At 38.5% G+C, this 24,292-nt stretch overlaps 1 protein-coding gene across 1 annotated transcript; it reads left to right on the forward strand.

The window, feature by feature from the left end:
• Positions 1 to 294: 294 nt before the first annotated feature.
• On the forward strand, positions 295 to 22,043 carry CUL4B (cullin 4B). Its single transcript, XM_008937612.1, has 20 exons — positions 295 to 928; positions 3,506 to 3,621; positions 8,280 to 8,383; positions 9,319 to 9,388; positions 9,885 to 9,958; positions 10,999 to 11,161; positions 11,262 to 11,351; positions 11,622 to 11,704; positions 12,798 to 12,865; positions 14,020 to 14,138; positions 14,945 to 15,137; positions 16,055 to 16,159; positions 16,476 to 16,586; positions 17,194 to 17,279; positions 18,070 to 18,177; positions 18,448 to 18,561; positions 19,505 to 19,610; positions 19,704 to 19,876; positions 20,397 to 20,549; positions 21,698 to 22,043. Exons 1-20 carry the CDS (start codon positions 415 to 417, stop codon positions 21,791 to 21,793), a joined length of 2,646 nt encoding a protein of 881 aa, XP_008935860.1. The 5' UTR covers positions 295 to 414; the 3' UTR covers positions 21,794 to 22,043.
• Positions 22,044 to 24,292: the final 2,249 nt, after the last annotated feature.

Raw genomic sequence — 24,292 nt, forward strand, 5'->3', positions numbered from 1 at the left:
CCCGCCGCTGCTCGGCGGAGACGAGGCGGCCGGAGCGGAGCGGAAGGAAGGAAGAGCCGGGGCAGTGGGCGGCCGTGGGGGGATCCTGGTCTTGCAGAGAAGAACTGGAAGAAACTGGTCGGTGGCGAGAGGCAGGAAAGGAGACGCTCCGCTGATTAAGGAGTGAAAACAGGAAGGCAGAGGCGAACTACGAGAAGAAACAAAGTAATAAAAAGGGAAGAGAGGAGACAAAAGTGATTCCTCCGAGAAGGAAGAAAGCCAAGGAGAGGGAATACAGAAAGACTCCACTGATGAGAGAGAGGAGTTAAAAGACCCCCTCTCCGAGAGACACCAAACGGAGACCGACTCAGACTCTCTCTCTCTGTCACACCACAAGGATTTGATGCCCCTCAGCCTGTTCACTTCTGTGTGTTCATGTTTCCCACAGGTTTCTCTTCCCCCAACCCCCCAGCTGCAGCCCAGGAGGTCAGACCTGCCACTGATGGTAATACCAGCAGCAGCTCCTCCTGCAAGAAGAGAAAGTTAAATAACAGTAGCAACAGCAATTCTGAAAGAGAAGAATTTGATTCCATTTCCTCCTGCACCTCTTCTCCTTCCAAAAACGCCTCTTCATCTTCCTCCGTCATCACCACCTCCTCGTGCTCCTCCTTAGGGGTCACCTCCTCCAACTTTTTCGTGCAGAAGAAGGTGCGCTTCGAGGACTCCGTGGAATTTATTGGACTCGATGTGAAGATGGCTGAAGAGTCTTCTTCCTCCTCTTCTCAACAGCAGCACCCACAACAGCTCAAAAATAAAAACCTTTTAATCTCCTCGGTGGCTGTGGGGCACCATGCCAATGGCCTGACCAAAGCTGCCTCCTCTACTGTTTCCAGTTTCGCCAACAGTAAACCTGGCTCTGCTAAGAAATTAGTGATCAAGAACTTTAAAGGTAACAGGCTGTAATTTGTCACAACCTGTGGGGAGCTGGCACTCAACTTCTGTGTGTTGTTTTCAACACGAGAACCAGTTGGCTTTCAAATAGCTCCAGGTTTTGCAGGAAATGCTTTTCTGTGGGGAATGCTCCTCTGCTTATGTAAAGGGGGGTGTTCTGTGGTGTGTGCTTGCCTGGTCATGTACACATCCTGAGCTGCACTTTGCTGCTTGGGATTGTTTTCAGACTTCTTTCTCTCTGTCTCTTGACAAGGCCCCAGTTCAGATGTAGACAAGGATTTACTGCATAAGTGTGTGGATTGCCTTTATTCAGACTTGACTTCTCTGCTCTGATAATCCAGATGCAGGCCTCAGAATAGAGTTGAGACCTCTTCTTTTTTCAAATTGGTCTTGCCTCTCTCCATCTTGTCTGTTTGTAGGTTAATCTGCCCGTGCTTAGTTTTAAATGTTGAAACTAAGATGATTATCTGGCTATTATGGTGGATTTCCTTTCTGGTTTCCCAACTTGCTTTTAAAGTAGGTAGTTCAGGTTTTTGCTGAGCATTTCCTTTGCAGTATCCTTGCTGTATTTTTCATGATTTAATTCTTTAATGTCCTTTCTCTGTCTTAGCATACTGTCACTTTACAACCTTACATATTTATATAAATTCTCTCAAAAGATAGGTTTGAATTTCTAATGTATTGCTGCTAGAAACCAACTGAAGCAGAGAAATGAAACTTTTTCTGCTATGATGCTTCATTTTCTAGTAAACAAAAATACAAATAGGTGTAGGCAGAAAGCTCAGCTAAAATTCTGACCTTTTCTTCCCTATAAAGATGGAGAAGTCATGGGCTTTTCTTATTTCCTGCCTTTTGCTATCTTCCAAAACAGTCTGACAACTTGCTTTCTTGGGTGTTTTTTCTTTCTCTCCCCATGTATGTGGGACTGAGGAGGAGTTACTACTGCCGTTAAAATTTAATTTCTAAATACACAGTAAATACCAGTGTTCTGTAGAGATCTGGCAGAAGATAAGGATTAGGGAGTATTTCAGCCACTGTAACGTTATACACCGATTCACCATCAGTGTGTAACTTCTTGCTTTGAGGCCCTCCTAGTGCTCAAAAATGTTCTCCACCCACCATCTCATCACTTAATTTGACTGATTCTTTATCATGCATCATAGTATAAATTTAAAGGTAGAAATGAAGGCCACTCTTCTGTTGCTTGTACACTGTTGCCTTTAAGGCACAGCAGCTTTCCATGTTTAAAACCTTTGCTGAATGTTGTGGGCTGCATGGTACCGTGGTCATCACTGCTCGTGAACTGCTCTTTGAATCACTTGCCTCAAAAGGGTGTCTAAGGCTCTTGTCTTTATCTTCCTGTGATAGCAATAACATCCCTCACAGCTTAAATACCTTCCTAAAACCCAGAGTCTTGGTACTTGATGCTGAGTAGCACGCTCATTAGTCGCTAGTGGAAATAGGCACACCTCACTCCTAGATTCTTATGATACAGCTCATCCAGGGATGCTGCCAATATTGTAGGGAGATGCTTGGGAGGACAAAAAAAAATTCTCTGCTGTTTCTAGAGAAGTCATAAAGCTTTACAATTTGTTTTCCACCTTTAGGTTTGTAGAAGTCAGTTTTAATAGGGTGTAAACTCTAGGCCAATCTCACCTGTTGGTGGCACAGATGTGCATGGGACTTCCTCCCTAATTTTCCTCCTCCTGCCTTCTCCATTTGAAAACATGCTTACTAGAACAAAACTGGTCATTTTAGCTAGTTATGGGAACACACAATTTTAAAGTAGTCCTGGTATTTTGAGGCTGTGACTTGGAGAATCTGTGTTAGCCTGTTGTAAATGCTTGAGTCTGGTTGAAGATGCTGCATAACTTGGGCATCTCTAGAAAAGCACACAGAAAAGTAATGGAAAGAGTCAAACCTGCAAAGCTGGAGCTGTTTGAACATTGAAAGAGGGCTTGACTCCAATAAGCATCCACTGGCCAAACCCCAGAGAGATGTAGATGGGTTACTTAAAAATAGGAAGGTTTTCCTTGTGACCATAAAGCCTGTGTTATAGTTATGGTATTTCCATGTTTGTTTCTGAGGATTTCTTTCCAACTGTTAATACAGAGTATAATTAGTGAGCAGTAAATTAAAAAAAAAGTTAATCACAACTCTTGTCTTTTAATCCACCATTTTTGGCTCTTATGTTCACTTCTAGCTGTGCTGTCCTAGTAGTGAAAAAGAGCTTAATGAAGACCTGGATCATTCTTGCTGGTTTTGAGCCTTATCCCTTCATGAGCTGCTCAGACCACAGCATTGTGATTTATTTTTTTTTTAAATCACACATACTGTTTGGGCCACAGATGCTGCAATGTGTATGTGCAGTGCTGAATTTTACACTGCATTGCTATTTCAAATGTAAATAAGATACTGCTTTTATATGTGTGCTTTCTTTTCATGTAGCTATTAAAATCTAGGGCCTCAGCTCATACCTTTCTCTTCCCAAAGCTGCATTTTTCATTCCTGTAAAAGGTAACATGTTCTCCTTGTTCTATATACTGTCACCAACTTCATATAATTTCTTTTAAAGATAAACCCAAATTGCCTGAGAACTACATAGACGAAACCTGGCAAAAACTGAAAGGAGCTGTAGAAGCTATCCAGAACAGTACTTCTATTAAATACAATTTAGAGGAGCTCTATCAGGTAAGTGCTTCTAAGTAAAAGCAATATGGTAGGGCTTATTGTTTCATTTTAAGTTATAACAATATGACATTTTGCTTTGTAGCTGCTTTGGTCACTGGAAAAAAAAAATTCCTCAAACTGAAAATCGTCAGTAAAAATTTCACAAGACCTGACACTGAACTCAAAGTTTTTTTACTTGCCACAACATAATCCAAGATGTGTTTGCCCTTGCAAGAGCTGATAAGAATTAAATAAAGCAAGGAGTTGTATTCCCTTTGAAGTTCTGGGGTTCATGGCATGTAGCTGTTAAATGTGAAACATAAAATCCTAAAACAACGTTTAGGTACAAAAAGGAGAGTTTATATAAAAATCCTTTTTCTGAAGACAATTTCTGTTCATGATCAAGGGTCATAAATCACTTAAATGGAAACTTTTTATTTTCCTTCTTACAGGAAATAGAATGCCATTTTTCTTCATGAATTGTGTTATTTTGGTCTGATTGTAATTTTTTTATCATTCAACATTCTGTCTGTTCTAACAACTGAATCAAAATTCTTTCTCAGCAACAGCTCTGATTGTTTTGCCCTAAATGTTTTAGGAAGTGATCAGACTTGAACAGTATTTCCTAACTTTTTTATAAGCTCCACTTCTGCTTTTTCAGCTGAATGTGTTAGGGAAGCTTCTTCCCCTCCTCACCTTCTCCCTACTAACATTGTGGTACTTGTGGTTTGAGCAGCCTAGCAACAGTACTACTGCTTTAGCTGGGTATTAAAAGGCACTTAGACTCTTTACTCTACTTTTAAAGCTTTTACTGCCTGGTTAGCTGTCAGATTTGTTCCTCTGTGTGTATGTAGCTTTCTCTCCATCTGATTTTAGTGTCTCTTCCTCCTCTGTCCTCCCCTTTTCAGTAGAAGGTGTGTTTGGGTATGACTGATTTCTGTGAAAAGTTCAGGGGAAAAATCCTGTCTGCACAATTTTGAGGACAGATCTAGGGAAGGATAAACTGCCATTCCTCGTGGAACCAAGAACCTCAGGGGCCAGCTGCCTCAGTCAGTGTGTTTTTGGCTGATTGATTATAATCTTTCATAATGTTCAGTTAATCAAACTTTAGCAGTTTGTCAGGTTATTATATAGTATTGTTAAAGTAACAATTGTGTCGTTACTTCTGCAAAGCTTAGTGAAACTAACAGATTACAACCCATTTTATTGTGAATGAATTACTGTAGACTCAACAGCAGAGCAACTGACTGTTAAATATTTGAAGGATATCCAAAATTTTTTTAGAATACAAAGTTCTGTTGAAAGTCTTGCTTCTGGCTTCACAGTTTTCACTTAAGTTACTGCTCACTTCTGCCACAGGCTTAATGTTGCTTTTGCTCAGGAAACCAAAAACAGACTTTCTTTTAAATCTCAAGTTTAACATTGTAACAACTTACATACTTTTCAGTGAAGAATGCAATGGAGTATGGATTTTTTTCTTATTTTTATAAATCTAAAAATAAATGTCTTGATTTAAAATTGGTAATAGGAATTGCTAGTGTTTTTAAATGCTAACTAAAGTAATGTTATTTCTGAACAGCTGCTTGGTAAATGGATCTGATGCCAAATATCAGCCTTGGCAGACACCATTATCCAAGCATAGAGGGGAATTGCAAAAGGGTCTGTAAAAGTTCTGCTCAAAATAAAATGTTTCTTTCTTTTTTTAATGGAGTTAAACTTCTTAAGTTTGGTTTAGCTCTTGTCTGTGATGGAAAATCCCACTGAGCAAATATTTTAAGGCTTTATTGCTTTGTGGGATATTAGCTTTGTACTTGCTTTGTTCCTTCCCAGCAATAGAAATGACACACATCTTTAAGTAGCTGAAGTGCTGCAGAATTGAAAGCTTTATGAGAATAATTTTCCTTAGATTAGTACCAGAAAATAGAAATCTAGATCTTTGTTACCAGATCCCCATTTAATGTGTTTTTCTCTAATCAGTCACAGAGTTAAGTGCTTCTGGAAAGTTCTGATTTTCTCTCATCAGAGCTGTGTTCAGTTTTTTCCTGCTTTTCTCCACCAGATGAACTAAGGTGTATATGCTGCAATTAAAAAAACAAACAAGCAAAAAAAAACCAACAGACTTTGTTACAGAACAGAAGGGTGCCACGTTGCCTTCAGATATTCTGACCATGTTCAGGGCATGGTTTCCCTGATCAGAAAGCTTTATTTCACTATATTAAGAACAAGATCATTTTTGTGAGCTAGAGCCCCTGAAGTTGTTGGGAACTGCTGATGAGTTAAAATTATTGTTGTATACTAGGAGTAATCTGCAAAACATAATACTGCAGTAGTGGTGCTAATGCTTGTCAGAGCAAACCTTAGTAAAGGGTTTTGTATTAATGTGCTCAGAAAGTTTAATCTCTTGGGGGTTGAAAAAAAAAAAAAGCCAGTTGAGCAGAGTTCCCAAATTAAAACATTTCTATGGAGGTATCTATGAAGATGCAGAAGTTCTGCACTTGATGTTCAAACACTCAGCACCAGCAGAAGTGTTTAGCACTTTGGAATTTTTGATACAGAAATGCAAAAGCACAGTTTTATGTGAACACTATGTAAAAGTAAGTGTATATGAATATCTGTTAATTCACTTAGACTTCATGGGGTGTGTTTGTCCATCTCTAATGCAGAGGATAATTCTTTTAAGGATTTGGAGCAACATGGTTAAATAGCACTTGTTTTGACAGACAGCACTTGTGGAGGTGTTGGTAGCTGAGATGGGTGCACTGACCAAAGTACAGCAGAATGGCTGCTGGTGTCCTAGGCTGGTGGGCAGAAGTGAGACAGACTGGGGCTGTGCTGGTGACTGGCAGGTTCTGTCTAAAACATTCATTTTCCCAGCTCTCAGTTGGCTCTCCAGAGTAAGTGGGAGAAAAGAAGAAAATCGTTTATTGCGCCTGCCAGAGGTCTGATCTGGCTGGTCAAGCTTAGTGTTTTCCATCTCCTTTTTCTTCTGGAGTAAAAGCAGTGCTGATTTCCTGTTTTGCCGATGTTTCATTTGGAGCCTGACCCTGCAGGTACAATAGCAGGGTGAGCTGTGTCTGTATCCTACTCACAACAGTGAGCAGAAAAATGTTTTCCTATCCCATCCTTGTATTTGTTTGGGGTTTCTTCAGTGTTAAGGCTGAGAGCTGGTTTTGTTGCCATTTCCAAGTACTAAGATAAGTACACTTCAGTGATAATTTTGGCTCTCCTCGTAGTCATCGTTCAGGGCTGTTTTAGTCATAACTGCACATCACTCCCTTGCTCTACCTGTTTGTTTCTGACAGTAAGCTTATGCAGGTTTGGTTTTCTTTTGTTATTGTTGGGGGGGGTGGTTTTGATGTGGGGTTTGGGTTTTGTTTAACTCCTTTGTGTCTTAGAGCCAGTGTTGGCTGTAGTGCACTTGCTCTAGAGGGGTGTTTGCTGTTGATACTGAAAATGATTGCTGTTTATATTGTAGGATAAACTGAGGAACTCCTTGTTTAGCTGTTTTGATTGTTGCTGTGCTTTCAGTGGTGGCTGCTTACTCTTTGCTGGTGGCTTCTGTTTGGACTGCTGGGAAATATTCAGAGCTACCTTAGTGTAATGGAGCAGACCTGCTCTGTATAATTCCAAACCTTGCTGTCCCTGCACGGTTGTCTGCTGTTGCTGGGGAACAGACTTGATCTTCCAGCCCCTTTTTTTCCCCATGAGTTGGTTATACTTGCAACTGAAGTATTTTCCATTTAAAAAAAAAAGAAATAAAATCAAGAGGCATTAATTGAAAATCATTTATACCTGTCTTCTGTAGCTTCTACGGGTGTTTTACAGAATAATCACATTGTCTTTCACCAGTCTGCAAAGAGTTACTCAATTGCTCTCCAAATTTGGACAATTAGTATAAATTTTGGGAGTCTTGCATTATGCTTATGGCCTGAAGAATGCTTGTTTGCTTGATCAAGCTCTAGAGACATGTCCCTACTCAATTTCTCTTCGCCTCTCACTGTGAAGCACAACAATAATTATCCTAACACTTGGTTATGATGTAGAAAGCTGCGATGGGTCACTGGAAATGTCTGGAATGCAGTCATACTACTAAAAATTGTTCAGGATGGTAACTAAACTTATTCAGGCAAGGGGCTGATGGATGGAGATCTATCTAAAATATGTACGGGTATGTCCTTCCAGAGATGAGGGAAGCTTTAGCAAGGAGAGGACTGCAAAAGGAAATAACACTAGCACTGCTTTTCAACTAATATTAGCGTGACTTGCAGAGCACAGCAGTTAATAAAATTAAGACCTTAAGAGTCTACTTTGAAGTATGAAACCCAGGAAGCTGCTGGAACCTATTAAATGAACATCCTTGTTCTTAGAGATGCAAGTCCTGCAGTTCCTTATGAGATATTGGTGCTCCAGCTGAAGTTAATAAACTGTAAGCTGTTCAGGTCATGCCTTTCCTTTATCTCTTGCTGCCCTTACAGTGCCATATATAGTGCCCTATCTCTCTGTCTGGTGTTTTGCATGCAGCCATTAACTACGTTACAATTAAAAGCTGGTGGTAGATTTTTGAGTGAGAAGCAGAACAGTTCTGTGGTTGTTTGGGTTTTGTTTCTCCCCCCTTTCCTTGTATAACCACATGTAAGAATATAAAGAGATTTCTTAGTATCTGTTTCTCTTTCCTTCAGGCTGTTGAAAACCTCTGCTCCTACAAGATTTCTTCAAAATTGTACAAACAATTGAGACATATTTGTGAAGACCACATTAAAGCACAAATTCACCAATTCAGAGAATATCCTTTTGTTAGCTGTTAACAAGCCAATGTTTTTACTTGCTAGTATGTGGTGATGTATTTCTTCCACTTGTTCATGACACTAGGCTCTAGAGATCTGAATTCCTCGTTTTTGCATAGCTGAATCTGTTTTGGGTTGGGTTTTTTTTTTTTGTGGGACCTCAGAGAGCACAACTAGTTCATTTGTGTCTGTGACTATTTGAAAAGTTTGTGAGAAAGCTTTATTGGTATTTATGAAACACTTTGACATCATAAAAAAGCTCAGACTTGCAGCAAGGCTTAAAAAGGCTGCATTGGCTATATCACTTCAGGCCAATTTTTTTATGGGCAGAATTTGACATGTTCAGGTAAACAGAAAATCCTTCCAACAAGTCATTCTTATCTTCTCTTCTTTTGAAGAGTGCTAGTGGTCTGGCAGCATACAATGTCAGGGGTTCTGAGGATCAAAATATTATATTTTCAAAAGTTATGAGTTGCAGTAGAGCAAGACCCTGTTCAGAGAATATTGATTAGTAGAGAATTATGCAGTGAGCTGAATACAAGTTGAATTTCAAGGACAAAATTTTTGTCTTAAAGTAATAGCTTAACATGAGCTGAAATTATAGTATTTGTGTAGTGGTGGGCTCTTTATTGTTGTTTCTTGAGATGTGAGGATGTGTATGGTCCACGCTCCAGGGATGGAGGATTAGACAAACCATTCAAAAATATTTAGAAACTTTTTTTAATTGTTCAAATAATTTTGATTTCTCATTATTAGCACAAAGGCCCTCATTAAAAATAAAAATAAACATGTTGCAAGAAGTTAATTGGTTCTTTTGAGGAGCAGATGAGTTTGTTGTGCTCTGTTAAGTGTCTTTAAAAACAAAATGCTAGTTCATTTCATTGCTGCTGCTACTACTACCTATTAATCATAATTTTCTTAATGACTTCTTCATGGATTCATTGGATAGTGTCCTTTTCCTGAAGAAAATAGACAAATGTTGGCAAGATCACTGCAGACAAATGGTAAGGTTTTCTACCTTTTTAAAGAATCAAGTTTCCAAACCCAAAACATATTGCCTAACTTTGTTTCTTTGCAAACATGTTGTGCTTCTGAAACATTGTCTCAAATTTATATCTGGCTTCTGGGTGAAATACAACCCTATCTAGTTTGTTAGAAATCAAGCCTTGAAAATACTTGTCTATGGAGCCTTTTTTGACACATTGGTCTGATCTTGGACACACATCCACTCAACTCCTAACTGTTGTTTCTACACAAAATTTTTCTCCTTTTATACCTGTTATAAAGGAGCTATTCCTTTATACAGAAATACATAAATGTCACGTTATCACCCCACTGAGACAGGCAGAATATTTTAAACAAATCAACAGTGTCTAAGGAGGCACTGCCTGAAACCTGTCAGTGGGATTTTTTTTTTGGGTTGTTGAGCATAATTCATGTCACTCTTCAATTCTGAGAGTAAAATGATTGTGGCTTTTTTTTTATTCCTTCTTATAACAGATTATGATTAGAAGTATCTTTTTGTTCTTGGATCGAACTTACGTACTTCAGAATTCAATGCTGCCATCTATTTGGTAAGGGCACAAAGAATAAAATTATTGGGGGCTATGTTTCAATTATCGCATATCTTGCTGATTTTCAGGGTATTTTTTTAATACACTTTATAGTAACCTGTAAATTATGTGGTGAATGCATACATGCCTGGTGCAAAAGGAGTTTACTTCTGCTTTATTTCCCATGAATTACAGGATTCTTCTAGAGTAGCTGTGATAGCAAATTTCAGCTAAATAGGTAACAACCTTGCACAGTTAAAGGAAAGGGCCCGTTTGGCAACTGAAGTGCAAGGGTTTGGGTTGCCCATGGCTTTTAGCATGCATAGTGTTCAAAGTTTTGTAAGTATTTCTGAAGGACAAAGTTACCTAAAACCAGGTAACTCCTTTCTGGAGTTCAACCTCCACAACAGGCATCCCACTCCCCACTCAACCCCTCAATATTCTAATAATTAGCAAGTGCCCTACAGTGCCTTTGGTGCTACCTAAATTACTTTGCTGGAGATTGAAGGAGTGGTGATTGGAGGGTCTGGCTTCTCCTAAAAGTGTCCAGGCCCACAGTTTCAAATTCATGGAAGGTTTCAACTGAGAAGCCTAAAGCAGAGCTCTGTCTTTCACATCACTGAGTTCTTCTAAGCTCTGCATGAGAATTGGAGATTAGAAAGTGATGGACAAAAAAAAACAAAACAATTTTGTCCAACAGCTTAACCATGGAATTGGCACCCAGGATGATGTTAACCTTTTCTTGTGAAGGCTGCTGTTCATTCAGTTTCCACCATCCTGCCAGCCAAGTGAAAAATAAAGGTGCTTCAGAAGTTAGGTGGTTATTTAGGAAAAAAATGTGCTTTAGTCTTTAAAATCCGTAGCGTACTGTTGATGCATTGTCATAGTTTATTTTGCTGTTTGTGTTTGCTCATCTTGAGTGATTTGGGAGCAGTGGAATGAGGAATTTGAAGAATGCTGCTATTTATTTGCCTCTTTATTTGATCTGGCTCAAATTTTATTAATGGAGAATATTTGGGGTTGATTCTGGTGTCATTTATTGAACAGTATTTTCTTTTTAGGGATATGGGGCTAGAATTGTTCAGAACTCACATAATCAGTGATCAGAAGGTTCAGAACAAAACTATTGATGGCATTCTTCTGCTGATTGAGAGGGAAAGAAATGGTGAGGCTATCGATCGGAGTTTACTGCGAAGCCTTCTAAGCATGCTTTCTGACTTGCAGGTGAGTCAAATTGTTTCACCATTAAACCAATAAACAACTGAGATTCTTATTTAGTGCTCAGTAAGCATCACCTGGACTTGCTCTTGTGTTGTTTCCCTAGATTTATCAAGACTCTTTTGAACATAGATTCTTGGAAGAGACTAACCGCCTGTATGCAGCAGAGGGACAGAGGCTTATGCAGGAACGAGAGGTATTTTGGATGTTTTAACAGTATTTGTTATGCCTAGTAATGAAGCTTTTGTCAAGGAGAGGATCTATTCTGCTGTCTTAGCCAGAGTACAGGACAATAATGTGACCTTTATATTTTATAATATGTTGAAATAAGAAATTCTCGTGCAGTTGCTTTCAGCCACAGTGCTAATGATTTCTGCTCGAAACTGGAGCTGCTGCTGCTGTCAGACCAGTACTGTCTTTTATCCCTCTGGTTTTTTTAAACACAAAATTACTCTGGCATTTTCAGGTTCCAGAATATCTTCACCATGTCAACAAGCGCTTGGAAGAAGAAGCAGACAGGATAATCACTTATTTAGATCAGAGCACACAGTAAGTGCAACCTCTTTTTCCTGGTACTGTTAGCTGTTTGGCTTCTCTGTTGAGGGCCATCTAAGAGCTACAATTTATTTCAGTTACTCACTGACCATCACTTCCCACAATTCCATGTTACAATGAAGCACTGTCTTGGCTCACACAGCTAATATCCTTTTCTAAGCTACTAGTTATTTTGACATAAACAGTGTTGGGCACTTGGTTGGACAAAAATAGGCTGCAACACCCAGTCCAAACATCTTTTTCTTGTTAAAGTGCAATTAATCAGCTGTTGTCCTACCTGAAAAAGATAGCACCCAGGGTAGGGAATTCTCAAGGTAAAGGCTCTGAATATTTACTTTCAAATATTTGCATATGCTTTATGGAGTCTGGAAAATTACTGACTAGTGTCACTTGAGTCTTTTCTACTTAGAGGAGGGATTTCCTCAAATACAGTCAACTGGAGGTCATGACTGTAGGACAGATCTGTTCTAACATAGCCACAGCTGTCGTGTCTGAGAGAAAATGTAGGTCACTAATATAACAAAACTCTTGAGTAAGTGGTAGTAACTCCTTAAAGTGCAGGTACAGAGGATCTTCTGAGAGGAAGGTGTTATTGCTGCCATCATACAGTTTTATTTCCTTCCTCTTTCAGCTGTTAAAAGCATTTAGCTTGTTTAGTGGCTTCCTTCTTCCACACCATTATTCATGGCAAACTCCCCATTGTGTTTTAATACCTCTTGACTCGTGGTTTCTTCTCCTCCTTGGTTTGTCTCCCAACACATGAGCCTCCTCCCACAAAACAGGAGAAGGTGCATTCTTTGACAAACTTTAGCCCAGTTTCTTCACTGAAGGAATCAATGTCCAGTGGGCTAGAAGCTATGTACAACAGTCTTATTGTGTGAATTAAATCCTCAGTCAGCAAACAGAAGAAAAAAAAATTGCTTACAGGGGAGGAAAAAGGATAAATATGTGTATAATCATTTTAAATCCTCGGCCACAGATAACTGGAGCACTCCCATTGACAAGTGTAGTTAACATAATCTCAAAAAAGATTTATATCTGTCAATAATGGAAAAAGGAAAAGTAATTCTAAACATTTTTTCTATAGGAAGCCACTAATTGCTACTGTAGAAAAGCAACTTCTAGGTGAACATTTAACAGCCATTCTTCAGAAAGGTAATCTTTCTTCTTTATAGCAATGTTTCTAATTATTGCTTCGGGGCTTTCAATTCCTGTGCTGAAAGAGAAAGTGATAGACTGGGGTGCTGGGGGAGGACACAAGCTGCATCATTCTCAAATGCCCTTTGCTACTCAGTTCATGAAAAAACATGGACCATTTTGCAAGAGGGCAAGTACCATTCTCCTTGTCAGAGGTAAGAAGATGTGATGCTGTCTTCAGATGCACAGCACGGCAAAAGGAGAACTAAACTAAGGGATTCCTGAGATTGCTGTGTTAAATACATTTTGAAGACTCAGAGGTAAAGGAGTAGCCTTTGAATTGTGGCTGTACTGGAAAAGGAGAACATTGTTTACTTGCTCCTCACAAAAAGCAGGTTTTTTTAAAAAGTCTGTACAATTTGAGCAATGGAATAAGTTGCCTCTGTTCTGCAGTGGTCTCTGTGGAGTCAAGTGACCTTCTGTTGCTCTGAGGGATAGTCTGGAAATAGATATGAGTGCAGCAAGAGTTGAATAATAAAATTATCAAGTCCTTACTAGCTAGATTCTGGATGAAACAGGTATGTGAGCATCTTCCTGCACATCTGTAACAGACTCTCTGTTGAGAGGAGTATGGAGACTGCAGTATTTACCCATCTGCCTTCTTAAAACATTGCTGTGGAGCATCAGGCCTTCTCTGCCAAAAAGTTAAAAAGTGAAAGGTGAAGATAATTCTTGAAGCTGCTTGCATTCAAACATCAGTAAGATTTATTTTCCAGCTGGAATTGAGACTTGGAGCTCTGTCTTGCCAAGGAACTTTTACACATCAGTAGAGCGTAAACTTTTCAAATCTTTGGGGAACAGCAGAGTAGCAGTCAGCAAAGGTGTTGTGATAAGTATGTTATGTCAAGTACATGTAACCTGAGATATCCAGTGCAGTAACAAGGTTTTTAAGGTTTGAGCCAGTTTAGGTAGCCATTCTGTATTTTGTTGTTAAATTAGGTAGCTTAAAAATGTAACAAACTTCAAAATTAAAAAAAAAACCACCACCACTAATTGCTTGATTTAAAAAAAAAAAAAAACTAGCTTTGAAGAGAACCCTTACTATAATAATATGCTGTGCTTTCTTTGGATTACTTGGGGTTTAATTTCTGTTAAATGTGTCTCACTTGCAGGTTTAAATCACCTTCTCGATGAAAACCGAATTCAAGACCTTTCTCTTCTGTATCAGTTGTTCAGTCGTGTGAGAGGTGGGGTACAGGTTCTCTTGCAACACTGGATTGAGTACATAAAGGTACTGCTCCTGGAGCTCTGCAACAGATACCACTGCAGTTACCAGTGGGGTTTATACAAACATACCTGAGTAATCTCTATAAACTACTGCATTTTTCTAAGAATTAAAGGCTACTTGCTTATAAGCATACTGAACAGTCAGCTTCTGAAACTCTACTAGAAAACAGGATCTTTTTACAGTAACTTTTTTTTGCCCTATAAAAATATTGAATATTCAGTTGAATTATTGAACTCCTAATAAATTTGGAGGTTTTATCTTGCTTATAGGTAGTTGTGGGGGACACCTGTGTTTCTCCAATAGACATTTTGGTAACAACAGTACATTTCTGTCTTCTGCCTGCTAAAATTTCTTGTCAGAATGAGTGGTAGCTTAACTTACCAACCAGTGGTATTACTTAAGATGTTTGATGTTATTACTCAATGACAGTGTTGTCACAGAAAGTGTGGTTGTTGTGAAGGAAGGCTTTGTAATGCCATAGGTGTACTGTTAAATAAGATTGAATTTAGTGGCAGCTTCACCTCTGTAAAACCTGGGGATATACATGTTTAAAAAGGGTGTGTTAATTTGTCATGCTTGAGTGTATTTCTTCAGAAGTTCTGGATCTGGTCAATCACTTGTACATTCGTTTTGAATCAACATACAAGGTGTAGGAATGATTATATAGGGAGTACTTCATGGTGCTGTTATTTTTGTTGTTAGTGGAACTAACACGAATACCAGGAGCAACACGTTACACAGGTAACAGGCTTTTTGCCATTTCAATTCATTAGTCAGGCTAACTGAAAGATATGTGCTTTATTTTGCAGGCATTTGGTAGCACTATAGTAATTAATCCAGAAAAAGACAAAACCATGGTCCAAGAACTACTTGATTTTAAGGACAAGGTTGACCATATTATTGACGTCTGCTTCCTCAAGAATGAGAAGTTTGTAAATGCCATGAAAGAAGCCTTTGAAACATTCATTAACAAAAGACCAAATAAGCCAGCTGAACTCATAGGTATTTTTCTTCTGTTTCTTCCCATGTGAGAATTTGAGTGGGGGACACAAGGGAGCTGCTGGTGCAGCTGTCAGATGGGATATGATGGAATTGTTTACCAAAAGATATTAGGTACCATGCATTGTCAAACTGGGGATCTACTGGGCTGCCTTATGGAAGGGAATTATTTGGTAGGATGGCATTAAGCATTAAGAACCAGCTCAGTTCACTGACTAAGCTATAGAAAAGTGGAGACCCTTAGAACCTAGGCATTCAGCAACTGACTGGTGTCCAGATGTGAGAACACTGCTGATAATTTGACTTTTTTTAGAAGCTTACATAACCGTGCCACCAACACGTGCACAGAGCTATTAGGGGCTCTGCACAGACAGATATGTTTTGATTCATAACAAGAGGTTCATGGAGTAATGCTTTGTGCCCTCCTTTTTTAAATGAATTCAGTCACTGTAATATGCTTACCAAACCATTTGAAATTAAACCAAACAGTAATCTCCTAGAGAAAGTCAGTAGTATAGCAAACACAATTAAATAACTGGTTTGCATATTTTTCTTCTGATCTTTTTGCTTTTATTATAGCCATACCAATCTGTGACAATAGTGACTTCTTACTCTGATGTTGTAACATGGACCAGGATTTTTTGTATACACAAATCTTCTTTAACGTTATGTATGGTAACAAAGTTAAGATGCAGTAATTATTTACCTGGAAAAAGAGATTAGGCTATAATATTTTTATAACTTTATAGTCTCTATAAAAATACATGAACCTAGCTGTGCTGAAACTGACTTGATGGTGATTTCAGGATCCTTGACATTTCCAAAAGATTTCAGTATTAGACTGTTTTTTTTCTTAAAATAAATGATTTTCATTGTGGTACTAAGCATATGCTGAACTTCTTATTCCTCAACACTTTTAGCTAAATATGTAGATTCAAAACTTCGTGCAGGCAACAAAGAAGCTACTGATGAAGAACTTGAAAAAATGTTGGATAAAATTATGATCATATTTAGATTCATATATGGTAAGTATTGGGGTTTTGGGGGGATACAGTTGTTTAAACAGTAACATAAAGGTATTTTGAAACCATTTTTGCAGGCTGCCTGCATTTCCAAGTGTTAACATTCTCTCTGTAGATGCAGTTTGCTGGTGTAGTGCTGTTTAACTAGTTTAAATGCTGTGTTAAAATGGCAATAACAGAACCTGGCTCATTGTGTGGAAATCTTAATGTGAAGGCCTTTGTTAGCTTTACTGAGCTTTGAATTGGGCCTCTTGTATAAGTAGTGTTTGATTGAAGCAAACAGTGATTTGTGCTCACTGTCAAATCTCATCTCTTACAGGTAAAGATGTCTTTGAGGCCTTTTATAAAAAAGATCTAGCAAAGAGACTATTAGTTGGGAAGAGTGCATCAGTAGATGCTGAAAAATCCATGCTTTCCAAACTCAAACATGGTAAATATCTATCAGCTTAATGTCTTTTTAAAATGGTCCTTTTAACAGGCACTTAGAGAAGTTCTGCTTATATTTCCCCTTTACATGAGGGCAAAAACCTCATGAGCAAGTCCTGAATGACAAGTGGGCTTTGAGAGTCATTTGCTTTTAGTTCTTTATAGGAGCAATAGCCACAGAACAGGAGCTTAAAGTGCATGTTGTATCTCGGCCTGGGGGATAGAGTGGGGGCTCCCTGCTGAATAAACCTGTGGTGTGCTCATAGAACTTGGAGAAGACTTCAGCATGTTACTCATCCAGTGTAAGGTCTGAAACATGAACCTGCCAGCTAGCAGTCTTCTAGTCTGGTCTTCATTGTTTCATAGGATGGAGTCTTTGGGTGGTAAGGGTAAGATTTTTAGAACTTGATCTTGTTCTACCATCAAGAGCCAGGTTGGCAGGCAGCTGATAAGGATTAGAATTGTCATCTGAGTGACAGGTTGCTCATGGAGTCCTAGGATGAACAGTCATGTCCACATGGAAAAACAGTTGGATTGCAAAATAGCTGCTATATTAAAATATTATTAAAACAATATTAATTTTTAAGTTTTACATTTTTTTTCTCTTACAGAATGTGGCGCTGCTTTCACCAGCAAACTTGAAGGAATGTTTAAAGACATGGAGCTTTCAAAAGACATAATGATACAATTTAAACAGGTACTGTGGGAAAGACATCATTTACTGCCTTTTGAATGAGTTTTTCTCAGAAAGCTTAATTAAGGGTGCAGGATATCTTCAGTTTTGAACATTTCTGTTGTAATTGAGTTAAATTCATTTTTAATTATTCCAGTTGTCTGTAATGTTCTTTCACTACAGAGAAAAGGACTTTGTAGGTGATAGCTCTCAAAAGGAGTGGACAAAAGCCCAGCTGGAAAACAGCCTCTACTGAAAAATCAGTCAGAATCAGTTTCTTAATTTTGTGCTTTTGAAAATGTTACTGAATTTGTTAATGATTTTCCCTGAACAATAAAGCAAAAAAACTGAAACAAGTTTGGAGGGAGGTGAAGGCCATCAGCCACAAAAAAAAACCACCCACAGCAATAAAAGAAGAACTGTAAACTTATAAAACACTTTAATACCAGTTATAAAATATTTCCAACACCACTATATTCTGATGGACTGGCTTGTAAGTTTTTGCCCATTGGTTCTGTAATGCTTTGATTAAAACCAGATTTTAGCGTTTTTTCCTCCATTCAGACATAGGTACATCTTCACATCAGGCTGCTAAAACATTTCTTTTGCAGTTTTATTCCTGTATGGAAGCACCTTCAGAACTTTAGCAAAGTGCTTTTTCTTATCCTAATTTTCTTGTATGCAACTCAGTCGATATAGCAAAGACATAAGGTCACTTGTTTTCTGTGCTCTTGGAATTCTTGTTCTAGCTTTTCAGTTCCACTGAAATATGTTTAATAAATTGAAATAATGTTTATTTTGTTTCTTTCTGCAGTATATGCAAAATCAGAATGTACCTGGCAACATTGAGCTAACAGTGAATATTCTGACTATGGGTTACTGGCCAACCTACGTGCCTATGGAGGTCCATTTGCCCCCAGAGGTAAGGAATATAGACATCTTACAGCACGTATCAGCATATCAGTAATGCATCTTGATATCAACTGCAGCTTGGTTTAAGTATGCATATAATATCTAGAAAGAAATGTAGAAGTGTATTTTTTTAAAAAAAAAAGTTTAGTTTGTTTTCTTATCTTGCGATTCCCTTCATTTTTCTAAGCCTTTATTTAAGGCCTACTTGAGTTTGGAGGAGGGAAGGGTGCTTTTAAAGTAGAAGCTGTGTTTTAGTGATTTGGGTTCTTTCTTTTTTTAGATGGTAAAACTGCAGGAGATTTTCAAGACCTTTTATTTAGGAAAACACAGTGGTAGGAAACTTCAGTGGCAGTCAACACTAGGACACTGTGTACTAAAAGCAGAATTTAAAGAGGTGAGTGTATTTTCTTCTTATTCCTGTTGCTTTGCCAGTTCCAAGTCTGGGCTGTACCTTAGGGATAAATGGGAAAGCTTTTCTGTGCTGTGATGGAAAACTTAGCACTGTTTTTGCAATTACTTTTAACTTTTGACCCCTCGCTATCACTTCTGGAGTTAGTAGTTTCTGAAGTACATGCATTTGATTTCTCTATCAGTGGAAAAAAATTTTTGGTCGCTGCTTGAGAAAAATATTCAGTGGATTTAGTTACATATTAAAAATAGCACTTATTTTTATGCTGAAGAGGGGGAGAAAAAAAAAGGGGGGGCTGTGTTCCACAGGTGACTTTACTTCATCTGACAGCAATAAGCATCTTTGCAGTAAGCCTTTCACTACTGAATTAAAAATTTAGGATTTTACAGGAACACAACTGGTTTTAAAGGGCTTCCATTTTTTCACGTTCAGCATTTCTTTATGGGTACAAATATAGTTCAAGAAAATTTTTCTTGGAATGGGAATGCTTAGCAGTTCTATTTCTCCAGAAATATGTTAATGGTAAAACAGGTATTATCAAACTTGGTTATTTTAAAGGTCCTGTAGTTCCTAATACTGTGTTTCTTTAATGGCTGTATTACACTTTGATTTAAAGGCCTTTCAAATTGTAATTTTAAGAATTTGTTGCTTCTAAATTTGTCTTGAGTAATTTGATGCATTATCTTGGGTGAGTTTTGTCACTGGATATGGTAGTCTAACCTTCTGACCTGTAGTTTATTCTGCATTTTATAGTAAACCAAAGGACCAGTAGCTTTTATTCTGTCATATTTCCAGATTAATTGAATAACAATCATATCTTTTTAGTGGAATAACTGACATACAAGAATGACTTGTTCCTTTTCCCTATGCCTGAAAAAAATAAATGAACAAACAGCCTAGTGATGTCTCTTTATTTCTCTTATGACAGGGCAAAAAAGAACTTCAGGTCTCCTTATTCCAGACACTGGTGCTGCTCATGTTTAATGAAGGAGAGGAGTTCAGTTTAGAGGAAATAAAGCAAGCCACTGGGATAGGTTGGTATTGGAAGCCACTGACTGCTTTAACTGTTCTTTGTTAGGGAAAAAAAAAAAAAAAAAAGAAAACTAAACAGCTTGTTTCTGTTTTAGAGGATGGAGAGCTGAGAAGGACACTTCAGTCTCTGGCTTGTGGCAAAGCCAGAGTACTGACTAAAAGCCCCAAAGGCAAAGATGTGGAAGATGGTGATAAATTCACATGTAATGACGATTTCAGACACAAGCTCTTCAGGATAAAGATCAACCAAATTCAGATGAAAGAAACGGTATATTCTTTTTAATCCTGTGGGGTTTAAATCCTTGGGTTAAGTGTCTGGTTGCCTGCCCATAGACAGGCTTTTTTCCTCTTGGTTGTAACATATATACCCATATCTTTGTAAAAGTTACACAGTGTGGATGATGGCACATACTGAGCAACACTGATTTAAGTGTGTGCTTCTCTACTTAGACACCAGTGATGCTAGAGGTCTCTAAGGTTGTGGAAGAGAAGTTCCAATTAGTGAATGTCCTTTTCACCCTTGATCACTTCCTGGAGCTTTTCTGAGTAGTTTGTGAACATAGAAACAAGTTCACAGTGAACTTTCCCTGACAGCCATCCCATGTAAAATCTGCAAAGATGTTTAGTTCCTTGTACAAGGGGGTTTTTAACAGACCTTTGGTCTTTGGATTTGGAAGGTTTTATGCCAAATATTTTTCTGCCTGACTCCAAGAATTGTCTTAGCTATACAAAGAATTGTTTTGACAGTTCTAATGTTCTCTTTAAAACTTTCCTAACGGATCCCTCAGGTAGAGGAACAGGCAAGCACTACGGAGAGAGTGTTCCAGGACCGGCAGTACCAGATTGACGCCGCCATTGTACGGATCATGAAGATGCGCAAGACACTGAGCCACAACCTGCTCGTGTCAGAGGTCTACAACCAGCTGAAATTCCCAGTGAAGGTATGCTATTGATTTTTCTTCTTCACACACTATTAGTTCTCTCTTTATTCCCTGGCCTGTACTCAGATAAACAGTCCTTCTGTCCAAAACATTTTTACTATTACGAAAGACAGTCACCGCTGGGAATTTTTGAAGTGGCAATTACATTCATTTATCTAACTATTACCTCAGGCTTTTAGTAAGTGAGTAACACCTGTTATGTGAGCAGTAACTGAAGCTAGACCTCCTTGTATGCTGATCTTGCATTTAGCATTCTGGCAACACGCTCCTCAGGGCAAGGGGGAAATGATTCAGATATCTAATGCAGGATTATCAACCAAATCAAGAATCAAATCAAATTTTTAATAGATTAGTAACAAAGGTTTTTGTAGATGGTGTATATTGGTTTTATGTATGTATATACAACTATATGAAATGAAAATTAGATATTAGTGAATGTCTCAAAGCTAAAGAAGCCTATAGTTGCAATATAAAATTAATAGCTTACTTATTATGTACAAATGGAAATGGATTTTTAAGTGGAAGGTGATGCATCTGTTTGGGTTCAAATATACAGTGCTCTCTATCAGTAGAAATGTAAAATAAAAGGCACTGCCATTTCATACACTTCTGTTACCACGTTAAGTTCCTGCAGGCCTGTAAGAGCTGCATAGACTGCTGCTGGGCTTTGCAGGATCACAACAGCTGATTTAAATGCTTTTCCTCACTCTGCCATGGGGCATTTTTGTAAAGCCCCTCACCCAACAAAACCATAGGGCATTCAGCCTGTTGCCAAACTCAGTCACATCAAGATAAAATGAAACTTGTGCCGTCTTTTACTGAGCTAAAGTCAGAAGCAGAAATGCTTTGGTCCGCAATGCAGGAATTGCAGCTCTTTTTAAAGCAGAGTCCAATTTAAACAGCAGCAGGTATCTTTCCCAGCTAAAAAAAGTCTATGCTTAGCTGCAGGTGACAAGCTAATTTTGTAACTCTCTTCAATCAGTTATACACTGCCCCCTTCAGAAGCTGTGACGCTTTAAGGGCCTTTTTTAACTGTGATTTCTGTTTCCTTGGCCATCTTAAACAGTTATGGATATTTGGCTTAAGCAGAAAGAACTGAGAAACACTGACTGCAAAGTAATCATGCTGATGTTTGCTTTATTTTACAGCCTGCTGACCTTAAGAAGAGAATAGAATCCTTAATTGACAGGGACTACATGGAAAGGGATAAAGAAAACCCTAATCAATACAACTATATTGCATAAACATATGTTGGCCTTTGTTTTCCTGCACACTTGGTGTCCTACACAGTTGCCAGTGGATAAACTAGCCTGTTGATCCCGTTAATCGACTTTTTATACTACCGATGATTGAATGAAAGCAGTGTAATGGGAAAGTGTAGTAGAGTGGACTTCTTTCAGTGGTTAACATGCCCATCTAAAGAGTACTATTTACATTTTAAGAAGAATGCTGTTGAACTCTTTGCATGTTATTTAGTAAGATGTGCAGAAAGCTGAAAGAAAGTACCTGGTCTTTGTGATTCCATTTGTCTCTGGGTCTGAAGAGGAGTCCCTTGATATATATGACAGATGTCTTTCACACCTTTAAATGCAAACAGAAGGTTAATTAATATAACAAAATAGCCTTTTAAATGCTTAAACTGCATGCAAACTTTTTAATTTACTGTACAGAATGAATTTGAGTTAATAACATACCATTGGTTTGGTTGATGCCCACACTTGGATTTTTCCCTTGAGGGAGGGAAAATGGGGAACAAGCCAAGCTCTACTACTGGCTGGTCTAATGGAAAATACGCTCGGTTGCAATTAAGACAAAATGGTACCAGTATAAAATGTATAAAGTTTGCAGTGTGGGCATATATGCTGTATATACAAACACCATTCTTAAGTAACTGCTACAACAAAACAAGTTCAGATTAGATTTATATGGCTTGCCTATAAGACTCAGTGATCACCTTTGGGAATTTTAAGCATAAAACAGCCATAAATGGGAAAAGTGACAGTTCTTACTAGTCGTGGGTAGGAGGCCTTCACCTCTCGGCAGCAATACTCAAGAAAAGAGAATCTATTTACAGGTGGCTATGGAAAGCCACGCTGTTCTTGTGGTAAAGCTGTAAGAACAAAAATGACAAATGGATTTTAATACTTGTTTTGCTTTGCAACATTCTAAACTTGAACTAACCTCAAGGTTTAGACAGGGCAGCTCTTCTGAGGCTGCCCTGCTTTGGATTGCTTTAACTTAAAGCTTTAAGAACTCGGCCCTAGATGTGGCAGGCCTCCTAGAACCCAGAAGCCTACCTCTCATATAGAAAGTTAAGTATTGCTACAAGGCATCTAAAATATATTTTCTTAGATGACCAGAGAGCATTCTTTGCATCTTTATAAGACATGGGAGAATAAGTCACTTGAATGTAGAGCTTTGTTTCAACAAAATGTTTGGGTTTTTTTAATTGCTGTAACAGCATGTGCCAGGAATACATGGGGGGGGGATGTCAGCAGAAAAGGTAACTCCTCCACATTACAGTTCTTCCTCACCCAGCTGGGCTTCAGACCTACGATCAGCTGTGCTGCAGAGCACAATGAAAAACCTCATCCTCTTTCAGGCACTGATAGTCCTGGGGAATACCAGATACTTCTTGAAAGCAAGATGTTACTTTTGTTTAATGGCAGCCTAACTTAGCTCTCTATGATCTATAACTTATCACTGTGATCCCACATTCAGGGGTGTGCATGTGTGAGAGAGGGAGTGTGTGTGTGTGTGTGTTGTATCTGACTCATCCCATCCTTACTGCTTGTTTTATCTAATGTTTAATTCCATATTTCCTCCAGCTGTGTTTTCTCTCAAGCTCTGTTATATGTAGTCCTCAGCTGACAGATGAAGCAGAAGGGTTTTTTTCTCCTCCTAAATTATTTGCTGTCATCCTATACTAACTGTCATACAGCTTTTTGTGATCTGCAGAAAATCTACCTTATCCTTTCACACTATTTGCAGCATAACCACTGGTACATATCCAGGACCACCCTTGCCTCTGTAAGAAAAATACTAACAGTAGAGTTATCTGGTAAGAAACTTGAAGACTGCTCCTGCAAATCTTTGAAGTATTAATTCAGATAGAGATAGGGAGGAAAAGAATGCCCTGCCCCCCCCTGCCCTGTATTTTGCATTCAATGATCCTTTTTCTTGTGTGTGTTTTGTATCTTTAGCCAATAAAAGATTCCTTTTTAAAAGGTGTTTTGGAGAAGGAGCATGAAACTTAACTCTGTGGGAGACAGGAGATGATGAATATTGATGAATATCATTATTTAATTGGTTTCATTCAGTCTGTTGTAGCATATAAATCTAACACCATTACATGTTTAAAATACCTGTTCTGGTAAAATCCTCCCTCATTAGTCAAGTGTGTTGCATTCAGTCAAACTAACTGGAAAGGTCTGAAGGTTTGTTGAACTTTTATCCCATCCATTTCAGTAACATAAATGCAGAAAATATAACATAGAAAATGTCCTTAACTCTTGTCAGACTTCCACGATCTGAGGCAGACCCTAAGCAGCAATCTAGTTAAAGCAACCCAAAGAGTGGACTTTGAGAACCCTGGCTAGGCTGAGAGAGGGGGTGAGAGAGGGAGGGAAGGCAGCTTCTCCTTCTTCTATCTTCAGGGGTTTTCCCCAAGAACCTGTTCATCCCTTCTGCTAAGGTCTCGCTCGTTCCTGGTTCATGACAAAGCTGCAGCCAGGATTTACTGT

Source organism: Merops nubicus, unplaced genomic scaffold, assembly GCF_000691845.1.
Source record: "Merops nubicus isolate BGI_N331 unplaced genomic scaffold, ASM69184v1 scaffold31013, whole genome shotgun sequence".
Lineage (NCBI taxonomy): Eukaryota > Metazoa > Chordata > Aves > Coraciiformes > Meropidae > Merops > Merops nubicus.